The sequence below is a fragment of the Trichomycterus rosablanca genome, chromosome 10 (assembly GCF_030014385.1).
Source record: "Trichomycterus rosablanca isolate fTriRos1 chromosome 10, fTriRos1.hap1, whole genome shotgun sequence".
In the NCBI taxonomy this organism is placed as follows: domain Eukaryota; kingdom Metazoa; phylum Chordata; class Actinopteri; order Siluriformes; family Trichomycteridae; genus Trichomycterus; species Trichomycterus rosablanca.
This window is the reverse complement of record NC_085997.1, coordinates 12,391,073-12,404,990: the sequence shown is the minus strand read 5'-3', so window position 1 is coordinate 12,404,990 and position 13,918 is coordinate 12,391,073. Positions and strand designations below refer to the sequence as shown.

At 41.5% G+C, this 13,918-nt stretch overlaps 1 protein-coding gene across 1 annotated transcript in view; it reads right to left on the bottom strand.

Annotated features, from left to right (window-relative positions):
* wnt3 (wingless-type MMTV integration site family, member 3) overlaps window positions 1–13,918 on the bottom strand; it is a 40,576-nt gene that overhangs the window by 1,046 nt on the left and 25,612 nt on the right. The window contains exons 2-3 of the mRNA XM_063003601.1: window positions 11,600–11,841; window positions 2,701–2,966 (exon numbers count right to left, since the gene is read on the bottom strand). Coding sequence (XP_062859671.1) covers window positions 2,701–2,966; window positions 11,600–11,841 — 508 coding nt within the window. The remainder of the gene's footprint in view (window positions 1–2,700; window positions 2,967–11,599; window positions 11,842–13,918) is intronic.

Here is a 13,918-nt window from a genome sequence, read left to right as displayed (position 1 = left end):
TCAGACCTTGCGGCACCTCCTGTGGCCTGATCTAGAACAATAGAGCGCGAGAGGCAGGTGGGACGGCCTGGGGTCCTGTCAGGGATGCCTGTCTTGCTGTCTGCCCATGTGGTCTTTCGCTGCTCCTGTTGAGCGCAGATCAAAGGGCCTCCGTGTTGTAGTGTGGTCTTGCCAATTGCCCCTCAGCAGCCTCGTCGCTAATCGACTCCAGCAGCGAGCTGACGGGCAAAAATGGCAAACCTTACTGCTATTCTCCCTCCCACCTTTAAACCACTAACTGGTGTTCACACCTCTGTCACGGAATTCGGCAGGGATGCGAGACATGCAAGGTATGAAAGGATAAGGAAGGTAATTACCCAGTAATTTCACATATAAATGCTCCTGTTTGGGGTAAAAGGCTCTGAGAAAAGAGATCAGGCAGTTCCTGACAGCTGATCTGTCATGAATTAACACCTCGAACTATACCTCAGTCCCACCCACGAACAATACAAAAAGCGCTTTGTTCATTGTTTTAAGTCATTTAATGCTCTTTAATAATACTTAATCTCTGCTGTAAAAACTTTTTTTGAAAAGTGTTTGCCTACTTCTTCTCATTTATTTAAAGGGACACTCCAATGGTTTAATATCTACAGTGCATTCAGCACCCACACACACACACACACACACACTCATAACTAAGGGGACTTTTTAGTGTCCCAAGTTAACCTGACTGCATGTCTTTTGACTGTAGCAGGAAACCGGATCACTCGGAGGAAACCCGTGCAACTCAACACAGGGAGAACATGCACACAACTCCACACAGAAAGGACCCAGACCGCTCCATCTGGGAATCAAACCCTTGCTGTGAGGCAACAGTGCTACCCATCAAAATATAAGTCAGTCTGAAGTACTTACAGACTTTAACAAGCTGTTGGACTTGGCTAACTGAAAGAAAACATAGCTCCAATAAGAGTGTTGTCAATTGAAACAAAGAAAAGGATTGTAAACGTGTGCAAGAAAGAAACCCGACATAAAGTGTGGCAAAATGTGGGCCCTTGAGCAAGGCCCTTAACCCTAAATTGCTTGGACAATATATACTGTCACAGTACTGTAAGTCGCTTTGGATAAAAGCATCTGCTAAATGCTGAAAATGTAAATGTAAAATGTTAGAGGTTCCCAGTCAGCTGTCCTTAAAATCTGATTTAAACAAAATGAGAAATATATGAAAGGAAAACATACAGATAGACCAAGGAAGACGTCAAAGCATCTCCTCAGTGGCGGGATGTAAAAAACTTTACAACTTTTGTTGATTTTGTGACAGAAGGTTAGGAAATTCATTAAATAAAATGTAAATCTATAAAAACTAAAGAAAAACCAGCATTAACACTAAACAGAAAAAAACAAGGTTGCGGTGAGCTAAACATAATCATGAAGTGTGAATGGATGTATGAAATTGATATTCAGTTATGAATTATTAATCTGCATTGGCCAAGAGATGATGCTGAAACTTTTTATTAGGTGTTGTTCCAATGAAAGTGACTAAAGAAAACCATTACCTTTCTCCACTAAATTATGATTAACAGTTGCATGTCAGGTAGAGGTGGCAATTCCCTCCACATTCAATGCACAGGTGTACACCACTAACTAAGTTTTCTAAAAACCTAATGACATGGCCAATGATAATTCTGGATTTCTATCAGTTTAATGTAAAATACTGTTTTTCATTAGTAAAGTCCATGCCTCAAAGAATTCACAGCATCATAAAAGCCAGAAGAGGAGCAGCAAAGTACTACTTGTGTTTTTACATACATTTGTCCTCAACAGTCTACTTGACCTGAAAAACGATTAATGTATTAAATGCCATTAATTAAAATAATTGGGGCGGCACGGTGGCTAAGTGGGTAGCACTGTCGCCTCACAGCAAGCAGGTCCTGGGTTTGATCCCCAGGTCGGGCGGTCCGGGTCCTTTCTGTGTGGAGTTTGCATGTTCTCCCTGTGTCTGTGTGGGTTTACTCTGGGTGCTCCGGTTTCCTCCCACAGTCCAAAGACATGCAAGTGAGGTGAATTGGAGAAACTAAATTGTCCAAGCCTGTGTTTGATATAACCTTGTGAACTGATGAACCTTGTGTAATGATTAACTACCGTTCCTGTTATAAATGTAGCCAAAGAGTGTAAAACATGACGTTAAAATCCTAATAATAAATAATAAACTTGTGCTTTTTTGTTGCTAATTACATACATTTGTCCTTAACAGTGGGGAGTTTTTTCTACTTGATCTGAAAAACAATTGTATTGAATGGCATTAATTAAAATAACTATATTTAATTTGTTTTTGGTGTTTTTACAAAAATTTTTACAGCCATTTTTTGGAGTTGTTTATTTGCCATGAAGTAAAAAAAAATGTGTGAAATTTTTGGCAAAAGTTTTAGTTTGGAAAGGCACACACCTGGATCTGTAATGGCTCAGAGGTGGAAGCATGTAATTTATTTGATATAATTTATTTTATACACCTGTTAGCAGCAATAGGTGTTGTTGAAACACTTGAACTCTTGAATAAGAAGTTGTGTCCACATACTTTAGGCCATATACTGCTTTTAGACTTCCATCATAAGTGTGTTTTAAATGAACAGCTGTTATCTCTTCTGAGATAAAAGAAATACTGTATGTAATACTCTAAATGTGGAGTGAATAGTGCTTTGGATGAAAACTATTTAATCTTACCATTCGCCCAGCTTCATTGTTGTGCCGGTTCATGGCAGAACGGGCATCCGGACGGTTTTCTCTGGCATCTGCAAACTCTCTAGACACAAGTACCCCGAATTCAGCATCCTCGCTACAGCCACCCCACTTCCAGCCATCCCCTGGTGGCCCTTTGTGGTGCGAGTCACATCCACACATTGTGGAGGTTCCCTCTGCACATGATCGAGTCACTGCAAATGCCACACCGGCTGATGCGATCGCATGCACAAATGCAGACTCTCGAGTAGCTAAAGAGAAAGAAAGATAAAAAGATACATTAAAATATAGTCTTTATCATCCTTTTAAAATGTTGTGATGGAATTTAGCTTAGACTCATTTTGGAACACTGCTTTTGTCTCCTCAGGCTGCTGGACAATCTCATGAATTTAATCCTGCTTTTCTATTGACTGAAAGTGTCTCAGGGGCACAGATCATTTTCTGTGATGGGCCATAATATTGATGTAATGGACAGACAGGACTGTCTTTGACTCGACAGTTTCATAGCATTTATGCCTAATGCTGCCCAGCGTTTTAGTGACACCACGTCATCTTAAAGGTGCTCTACCACTCTGGCCTTGGTCCCTCCGGCCACGTGCGTGAAAGCCGGCAATGGGTGTGCATGGTTGCTTTGTGAAGCTATGTGCTGAGAGATGATCTTACTCCTTCTTTGACTGCGAAAGCTTATTATGTAACATGACACCACTGCTTCACAATCACAGCACACTTAATGTGGCTCACCAATTTACTTAGACCCCTTTGGACAATCCCTTAGGCTCAGAGGCTTGGAGAGCCCACTGCACAACCATGAGTCAACAGTCCCTGATATTGCCAGATTGCCAGGGCTGTTTTTCAATGACTTTTTACTATCAATTCCAATGATATTATTTATTCAGAATTGTAAAAAATGCTTTTACCTTTGTTTAAAAATGAGTAGCTTTTTTATTATTATCAGTATAAAAATAGTTCTGTATGTTGGAATTGTTGGTTAACGGGAAATGTGTTGCTTAGTCAGACAAGGTTAAATGACCACAATAGTCAATTGGAGTTTTAATCTAACTCTTGTAAGAATTGGTTGATTTTATACAAATACAGGGTTGGAGGGTATGATTATATACAGTATTTTGTCCAGCAATCTAATTTTGACAAGCAGTAGATTTTTCTTTAATGATGTGCCAGTTTTATCATTAGATCTACTGAACTGAAGAAGACAGTACTACATATCTAAGGCTGCTGGAACATCAGTGTCCAGCGATACAAATGGTCTTTTGACTGAATGGTCACATATTCCGACAGATAAACTTTAAAGTCTTGTGAGATGCCTTCTTAAAGGAGTGGCTGGTCACTCTATTTTAATATAATTTGTTTTTAAAATAGGATGTCCAACAAGCTCATGGTCAGGTGTCCAATTACTTGGTCACTAAATTGCTATATAGTGTATATAGTGGACAGTGGATTCAGAGTGTATTTATATCCCTTGTTCACACTTTGTGTTGTGGATTTAGATTTGATTTTGTAGGGATATAATTGCCATATTTACCGATCAATCTACACTTAATCACCCATAATGATAAATACAAATTTTTAGAGTTTGTTAAATGTTAATTAAATTAAATATAATTAAATATAATATAATTAAAATTATTCAGCCTCTTTGCTTTGGTACTTTAATTTAATCCTTAAGATGTGTCGATCTTAATTGTCTAAGTGGGAATTCATTGGACACAGTTTGGAAAGTCACACACCTGGGACTACAGGGGCCCACAATTTACACTGCATTTTGAAGGAGTATAAAAGAAGTTATAAGTCCAATAAACTGTCTGTATTATCTGTGATCAAGTTGTGGCAAGGAATAGATTAGGGCAGGGATATAGAACATAGCCAAGGCTTTAAGTGTTTCCAGGAAAACACTGGCCTTAATAATTTTGAAATAATAAAAGTTTGGCACAGCTATAAGTCTTGGCTACCTAGAGCTGGCTGCCTGGTCGGTATGGACATTTGGTCAGAAAGGTAAGAATCAACCCAACTGTCACTCAGGCCATTACAGCCAAGTGGCCAAGCCACTGTTGAGCTTAGAGTTTGCTAAATAACATTTAAATGACTTTGGCAACATGAGTCCAAATGATTCTCTGGTCTCTGACTCGTGGTTTTCTGGTCTAAGTTCTCTGGTTGTTTATACAATATTCAGGTTACAGCATTTTAAGCCCTAAGACAGCACTGCGTGAGAACGTGTCATGCTGTTGTGATATATAAAGCCACATAACTGTATATCAGAATGTTTTTTTTTTTTTTACCTCACCTATCATTTACTCAGTACCATGTACTGGCCAACGCTACACTTGTCTCTAGTCTTGTCTCCCCTAATTACTTTTTTAGATTTTGTATTTATTGTGGGCCTTTTTTGTTTATCTGCACTGTGTGTATTGTACTGTCTTGCACTTTTCGTTCTATGTTGCAGCCTGGTCCTGGAGGAATGTTGTTTTGTTTCAATATGTACATGTATATAGCTGAAATGACAATAAAGCCTCTCTTGAACTTTTGAACTTGAACATGGGCTTGAGAGTTCTTCAGAATATTTGTCCCTTAACACAGAAATCATACACGCAAAAGCCATACATCAGTGCCATGGTTTCAGATAGACCAAAAGACAGTGGAAATGTGTGTTGTGGTGGAATGAGTCCACAGTAGGGGTGACTTCTATATGTACGAAGGTACAATTTGCACTGAGGCATATAGTATAGAGATTTTTATGCAACATATTTTCTTGTTAAGTCTATGGTTATTTCAGCGAGACAATCCCAGGCCTCTTTCAACAGTGTGGCTTTGCAGACAGAGTGTGTGCACTTGAGTAGCCTGCCTGCAGTCTAGATTAGTCTCCCATTGAAAATGTATGGCACATCATGAAAAGAAGAATCAGACAGTTGTGACCAGGGACTGTTGAGCAGCTGAAGTTTTGAATTAAGCAAGAATGGGCAAAAATTCCACTTGCAAAATACTATCCTTTAGACAATTTGGTAATATGTATAAAATACAATTGAGTTGGTCAGTAAAACATGGGTCGCAAGGATACTCAACAATGGACACCTATGAATGTCCTATCTGTCAGTCCTTAATGCAGACACATTAATGCATTCTTCATTCTCCCCTTTTAAAAAAGTCTGACTTGTATCTCAGCCTGGCTCATTAAATCAATGAGAAGCTTGCATCAATGTGTCATCAGGTTGGACAGGAGCCAGAATTTTGCAAGAAGGTTTTTAGGTTTGGTTTATTGCTTATCATCCATTTCCTTTGATCTGTATTTGGCCCACCTGTAGCATTCACTCACCGGTGAATCTATTATGAGCGGCAGTATCGCGTGAGACTGTTGAAGTAACTACAGATGAGTAAAATTGTTACAATTGCAATGCAATATTGTGTGAAAAAGCAGCCTTACAGAACTTAATTCTGATTGGCTAGGCAGGATGTATGAGTCATGGGGTTTGTTCAGTGACTATGATGCTATCATACACTAATAAGCCAAAACAATAAGACCACCCACCTAATATGCTTTTAAACAGCTCTGACCCATAAAGACATGAACTCTGCAAGACAAAGAAGTTCTGTGGTGTCTGGTACCAGGACACTAATGGCGGGTTCTTCAACTTCTGTACCTTGAAAGGTCATGATCTTTATCAATCTTCCATTAAGAAGATGAGTATTAGGGGTACTATTTTTATAAGAACTTTTTAGCATGGTTTTGTTTGTGGTTGTATTTAAAGCCCTAATATTTGCTGAATGTGCAAGCTCTAATGTCTTGGCCTTATATGCTAATTTTCTTAAAGCATTCCCACTGCTCATTTCTCCTTTTGCCTGTGTTTGTGCGCGCACCTCTCAAAGTGGGAGGCCCGACTGAGGCCGAGTCGGTTCTGTCAGGCCCAGCTGGGTCAACTACAACAGAACGCTGTAAGCTGATGGCCCCGAGATCTGTGGCCCCGAGCCAAATGCTGTGCTGCTCCCACTACCTGCTGTGCCCATGAATCCGCCTTTGTCTCTATGGTGTCACACTGTATTACTCAGACAAAAGGACCCAGCAATCCGCACCCCCATAGCCCAACTTAGCTATGCCCAGAGCCAGCCTGGCATTCCCAACAGGAGTGACCCCCCTCTCTTTATGGCCAAAGGCACCAACTACTTACTTTTTCCATTTCTCATCCTAGTCAGATTGTTTGTTAAATAAACCTGCAAATTAACAAACAAGCGTCCCTAATGCTGGCCTTCCAATATCCCCATTCTCACTCGCTGACCTCTTCTACTTTTCTTGGCCAACCACCCTCTGCCCATTAACCCCCTCCCTACCTCATTCCCTCCATGATGAGGAAGGATCGGTGATTCCCTTTCAGGCCGTTTTCATGACACAGTCAAAAGGGCGTGTGAATGGGTCGTTCGTGGGAGCCGGGATATAAGAGGCACACTGAGATGGCTCATACTGGCCTTTACGCACAGTAGGGGTTGAGCGGAACCCCCCAGTCCTTTTCTATTCCTTGTAATCTTATTTGGCCTCCTCTCTCTTTTTCAATCATTCACTTGCGCACTCGCTGCCTGGCTCCCTCCTGACGCATAAGCTAACACAGTGCTCCTGATCAGAGGGCTTCCACCTCTTCACCCTTCGGGGAAAAGCCACCTCAGCTCAGAGCTTGCACTTCTTCTCTCAGCATGATGCACACTGTCTCTGCTTTCCTAATGCTTCCTATTTTCCATTTATTTAGCCCACTGCAAACTTTGCAAAGTCAGTAGCAGTGTTAAGCAGCAGCATTGTCATATGTAGCAACCAAGACAAACATGTAAGAAACTGCAAACCTTGCTCACCTTAGATAGGGTCAAACAGTATAGTTCAATTAGTAGTTAAGAATACTGTTATATTGAGACTGGGCAAATATTGCATCCATACAGCTTTTATTGTATTTTATGCCAAGACATTATGAGTTTATCCAGGGTCCCAGGGACCTGTTTTTTACCTTTGGAAACTATCTGTTCTTTACATGTAGTTCTGTACATGTCTGCATGCGTTTTCTCTATTGAAAACATAGAAGGCAGAATGCCACTAGTGTGAAAAGTGTGTAAATGTGTAAGTATGCTGTGCCATGGGATTATTTTGTGCCCTGTCTATTCCTGCCCTGTGCTCCATGTTTTTAAATAGTTTGCCTTTTATTCACCTGTTTTTTTTAATATACAAATTTACTGTAGCATTCTATACTGTAGGTATCCAGTAGCTGGTGCAGGTGTGATTTTCTTTTATACCATAGTTTCAATGACTATACAGTGTATCACAAAAGTGAGTACACCCCTCACATTTCTGCAAATATTTTATTATATCTTTTCATGGGACAACACTATAGAAATAAAACTTGGATATAACTTAGAGTAGTCAGTGTACAACTTGTATAGCAGTGTAGATTTACTGTCTTCTGAAAATAACTCAACACACAGCCATTAATGTCTAAATGGCTGGCAACATAAGTGAGTACACCCCACAGTGAACATGTCCAAATTGTGCCCAAAGTGTCAATATTTTGTGTGACCACCATTATTATCCAGCACTGCCTTAACCCTCCTGGGCATGGAATTCACCAGAGCTGCACAGGTTGCTACTGGAATCCTCTTCCACTCCTCCATGATGACATCACGGAGCTGGTGGATGTTAGACACCTTGAACTCCTCCACCTTCCACTTGAGGATGCGCCACAGGTGCTCAATTGGGTTTAGTCCATCACCTTTACCTTCAGCTTCCTCAGCAAGGCAGTTGTCATCTTGGAGGTTGTGTTTGGGGTCGTTATCCTGTTGGAAAACTGCCATGAGGCCCAGTTTTCGAAGGGAGGGGATCATGCTCTGTTTCAGAATGTCACAGTACATGTTGGAATTCATGTTTCCCTCAATGAACCGCAGCTCCCCAGTGCCAGCAACACTCATGCAGCCCAAGACCATGATGCTACCACCACCATGCTTGACTGTAGGCAAGATACAGTTGTCTTGGTACTTCTCACCAGGGCGCCGCCACACATGCTGGACACCATCTGAGCCAAACAAGTTTATCTTGGTCTCGTCAGACCACAGGGCATTCCAGTAATCCATGTTCTTGGACTGCTTGTCTTCAGCAAACTGTTTGCGGGCTTTCTTGTGCGTCAGCTTCCTTCTGGGATGACGACCATGCAGACCGAGTTGATGCAGTGTGCGGCGTATGGTCTGAGCACTGACAGGCTGACCTCCCACGTCTTCAACCTCTGCAGCAATGCTGGCAGCACTCATGTGTCTATTTTTTAAAGCCAACCTCTGGATATGACGCCGAACACGTGGACTCGACTTCTTTGGTCGACCCTGGCGAAGCCTGTTCCGAGTGGAACCTGTCCTGGAAAACCGCTGTATGACCTTGGCCACCGTGCTGTAGCTCAGTTTCAGGGTGTTAGCAATCTTCTTATAGCCCAGGCCATCTTTGTGGAGAGCAACAATTCTATTTCTCACATCCTCAGAGAGTTCTTTGCCATGAGGTGCCATGTTGAATATCCAGTGGCCAGTATGAGAGAATTGTACCCAAAACACCACATTTAACAGCCCTGCTCCCCATTTACACCTGGGACCTTGACACATGACACCAGGGAGGGACAACGACACATTTGGGCACAATTTGGACATGTTCACTGTGGGGTGTACTCACTTATGTTGCCAGCTATTTAGACTACTCTAAGTTATATCCAAGTTTCATGTCTATAGTGTTGTCCCATGAAAATATATAATGAAATATTTGCAGAAATGTGAGGGGTGTGTACTCACTTTTGAGATACACTGTATTTGTTAGATCTTCTTAGAAAACAGGTTACAAGTTCAAATAGTTTTACTATTTTGCATTTGTTAAAACAGGTCTAAAAAGAGCATTTTGCCTAGCACTTAAGCAATGCCTGAAGCATCATGTGCAGTGCAATTTTCCCTTTTGACTGACATGATACAATCTGCACTACAGGCTATTTTGAAACAATTGACTGATGGTGAATTGTGCAAGGTTGTTCAGATTGTTGGCTTATACATTAAATACTGTTCCCCACAAACGCTGTGCATTTTTATACCCAGGTGTGTATTAATTAAGATTATGACCAGATATATACAGTGTATCACAAAAGTGAGTACACCCCTCAAATTTTTGCAAATATTTCATTATATCTTTTCATGGGACAACACTATAGACATGAAACTTGGATATAACTTAGAGTAGTCAGTGTACAGCTTGTATAGCAGTGTAGATTTACTGTCTTCTGAAAATAACTCAACACACAGCCATTAATGTCTAAATAGCTGGCAACATAAGTGAGTACACCCCACAGTGAACATGTCCAAATTGTGCCCAAATGTGTCGTAGTCCCTCCCTGGTGTCATGTGTCAAGGTCCCAGGTGTAAATGGGTAGCAGGGCTGTTAAATTTGGTGTTTTGGGTACAATTCTCTCATACTGGCCACTGGATATTCAACATGGCACCTCATGGCAAAGAACTCTCTGAGGATGTGAGAAATAGAATTGTTGCTCTCCACAAAGATGGCCTGGGCTATAAGAAGATTGCTAACACCCTGAAACTGAGCTACAGCACGGTGGCCAAGGTCATACAGCAATTTTCCAGGACAGGTTCCACTCGGAACAGGCTTCGCCAGGGTCGACCAAAGAAGTCGAGTCCACGTGTTCGGCGTCATATCCAGAGGTTGGCTTTAAAAAATAGACACATGAGTGCTGCCAGCATTGCTGCAGAGGTTGAAGACGTGGGAGGTCAGCCTGTCAGTGCTCAGACCATACGCCGCACACTGCATCAACTCAGTCTGCATGGTCGTCATCCCAGAAGGAAGCTGACGCACAAGAAAGCCAGCAAACAGTTTGCTGAAAACAAGCAGTCCAAGAACATGGATTACTGGAATGCCCTGTGGTCTGACGAGACCAAGATAAACTTGTTTGGCTCAGATGGTGTCCAGCATGTGTGGCGGCGCCCTGGTGAGAAGTACCAAGACAACTGTATCTTGCCTACAGTCAAGCATGGTGGTGGTAGCATCATGGTCTTGGGCTGCATGAGTGTTGCTGGCACTGGGGAGCTGCAGTTCATTGAGGGAAACATGAATTTCAACATGTACTGTGACATTCTGAAACAGAGCATGATCCCCTCCCTTCGAAAACTGGGCCTCATGGCAGTTTTCCAACAAGATAACGACCCCAAACACAACCTCCAAGATGACAACTGCCTTGCTGAGGAAGCTGAAGGTAAAGGTGATGGACTAAACCCAATTGAGCACCTGTGGCGCATCCTCAAGTGGAAGGTGGAGGAGTTCAAGGTGTCTAACATCCACCAGCTCCGTGATGTCATCATGGAGGAGTGGAAGAGGATTCCAGTAGCAACCTGTGCAGCTCTGGTGAATTCCATGCCCAGGAGGGTTAAGGCAGTGCTGGATAATAATGGTGGTCACACAAAATATTGACACTTTGGGCACAATTTGGACATGTTCACTGTGGGGTGTACTCACTTATGTTGCCAGCCATTTAGACATTAATGGCTGTGTGTTGAGTTATTTTCAGAAGACAGTAAATCTACACTGCTATACAAGTTGTACACTGACTACTCTAAGTTATATCCAAGTTTCATGTCTATAGTGTTGTCCCATGAAAAGATATAATGAAATATTTGCAGAAATGTGAGGGGTGTACTCACTTTTGTGATACACTGTACCTAATGATCTTCCCATTCATTCTACTTTAATTGTGTTTGACTTCATTCCACGCAAACACACTATATGCCCAAAGGTATAGGTTGTGTTCAGATGCCCACATACTTTTAGTCATATAGTGTGTGTTACCTGTCTGGTTACACCTGTGTACTGTCCTACCTTTGTCCAGTACAGGGCCAAAGATGGCTAGGTTGTCCTTAATCGTAGTGCAGTTCCACCTTCGGCCACGGAACTGGTGCTGGCACTCCTGTATTCCCAGTTTGACACCCTCTGCCACACTGGGCATGATCTCGATGTAGTTGCGGCAGAAGCGCAGCTGCTTAGGCACTAGGCCCGGTATAGAGCCACACAGGATGGGCTGGGAGCCCAGTGACGAGTACTGCTGCCCCAGAGCTAGCGACCTGTAAGAGGTACAGGAAGGAACAAAAATTAGAATTGTGTAGCTGTCTTTACTGTTTTAGGAACACATGCAGAATATGGGCTAAATCTGGGATAGATGTAATTGTGTAATTCATGTTGAGCAAAACTGTTATGCCTAGAATTACAAGCTGCTAAAACATGGGTGACACTGTCCACAAGTTTTACTAGATGTCCAAAAATATTTGCTGGCCACTGGTTCTGTTTTGTCTTGTGGCCTTTTGATAGGCCCTTGTCCACTTGCTACTCAATTACCCAATAAATATAATGACATTTTTTTTGATAGAGAATGAATAGTCACTGAATGTTTTAAAAAGTTTGAAAATAATTTAAATATATATACAGTACAACCGATCAGCCATAACATTAAAACCACCTCCTTGTTTCTACACACACTGTCCATTTTATTAGCTCCATTTACCATATAGAAGCACTTTGTAGTTGTACAATTACTGACTGTAGTCCATCTGTTTCTCTACATACTTTTTAACCTGCTTGTACTCTTATGTTCTTCAATGGTCAGGACCCCCACAGGACCACCACAGAGTAGGTATTATTTAGATGGTGGATCATTCTCAGCACTGCAGTGATTGGTGTGTTGTGCTGGTATGAGTGGATCAGACACAGCAGCGCTGCTGGAGTTTTTAAATACCGTGTCCACTCACTGTCCACTTTATTAGACACTCCTACCTAGTTGGTCTACCTTGTAGATGTAAAGTCAGAGACGATCGCTCATCTATTGCTGCTGTTTGAGTTGGTCATCTTCTAGACCTTCATCTTCTAGACCTTCATCATCACAGGACGCTGCCCACAGGGCGCTGTTAGCTGGATGTTTTTGGTTGGTGGACTATTCTTAGTCCAGCAGGGACAGTGAGATGTTTAAAAAACCATAAGCCCTGCTGTGTCTTATCCACTCATACCAGCACAACACACACTAACACACCACCACCATGTCATTGTCACTGCAGTGCTGAGAATGATCCACCACCCAAATAATACCTACTCTGTAGTGGTCCTGTGGGGGTCCTGACCATTGAAGAACAGCATGAAAGGGGGCTAACAAAGTATGTAGAGAAACAGATGGACTACAGTCAGTAATTGTAGAACTACAAAGTGCTTCTATATGGTAAGTGGAGCTGATAAAATGGACAGTAAGTGTAGAAACAAGGAGGTGATAATTTGTGTGTACAAATCCCACTTTCATAATTTTCTTGAACTTTTATTTACTTTTGATTGTGATTTAATAAATCTCAGTTCATGCAGTACAAGGCCAGAAACTGTGAATGTGCATGACCTTTGAACCCTCAGACAGCAAAAGAAAGAAGAAGAAATCATCATGCTACTATGACACAAATAAAGTAATACTTCAGAAAACTGTTGTTACTCAACACAGTCCACTGCTGCATCAAGAAATGCAACCTGAAATTCTATTACACAAAGAGAAAGTTGTACATCAATTCTATACAGAAATGCTGCTACAGTTCTATACAGAAATGCTGCTAGAAGTTCTCTGGGCCCGAGCTCATTTCAGATGGACCAAAAACAGTTGAAATATGTGCAACACTTAGTGTCCTCAGTTCTCACACAAATAAAGAGTGTCATTAATAGGAAAGGTGATGGAACACAGTGGTAAGCATGCCTCTGTCCCAACTATTTAAAGAAAGATTTAAGAGAATTAAAAAATCACAGATTCAGTTCTTACTGTAATTTGCAATTTTCGAGTTTGTATTTATGTAATTATACCTAAGCCTACATTATTGTATATACAGTGTTGTTTATTCTTTGATATTAGCATACAGACTTATCTGTTTATTGCTAAAGAGCCTCTATTCTATGACATATTTTTTAAGCATATATTAATTGACTTGTGGTTGCTGAAGAAAATGTTGATACCTAAGATCTGAGTCAGCCATTTGGCTTCATTTCTTCTTGTTGGTGTATTTCACTAGTCTCTCTCTCTCTCTCTCTCTCTCTCTCTCTCTCTCTCTCTCTCTCTCTCTCTCTCTCTCTCTCTCTCTCTCTCTCTCTCTCTCTCTCTCTCTCTCTCTCTCTCTCTCTCTC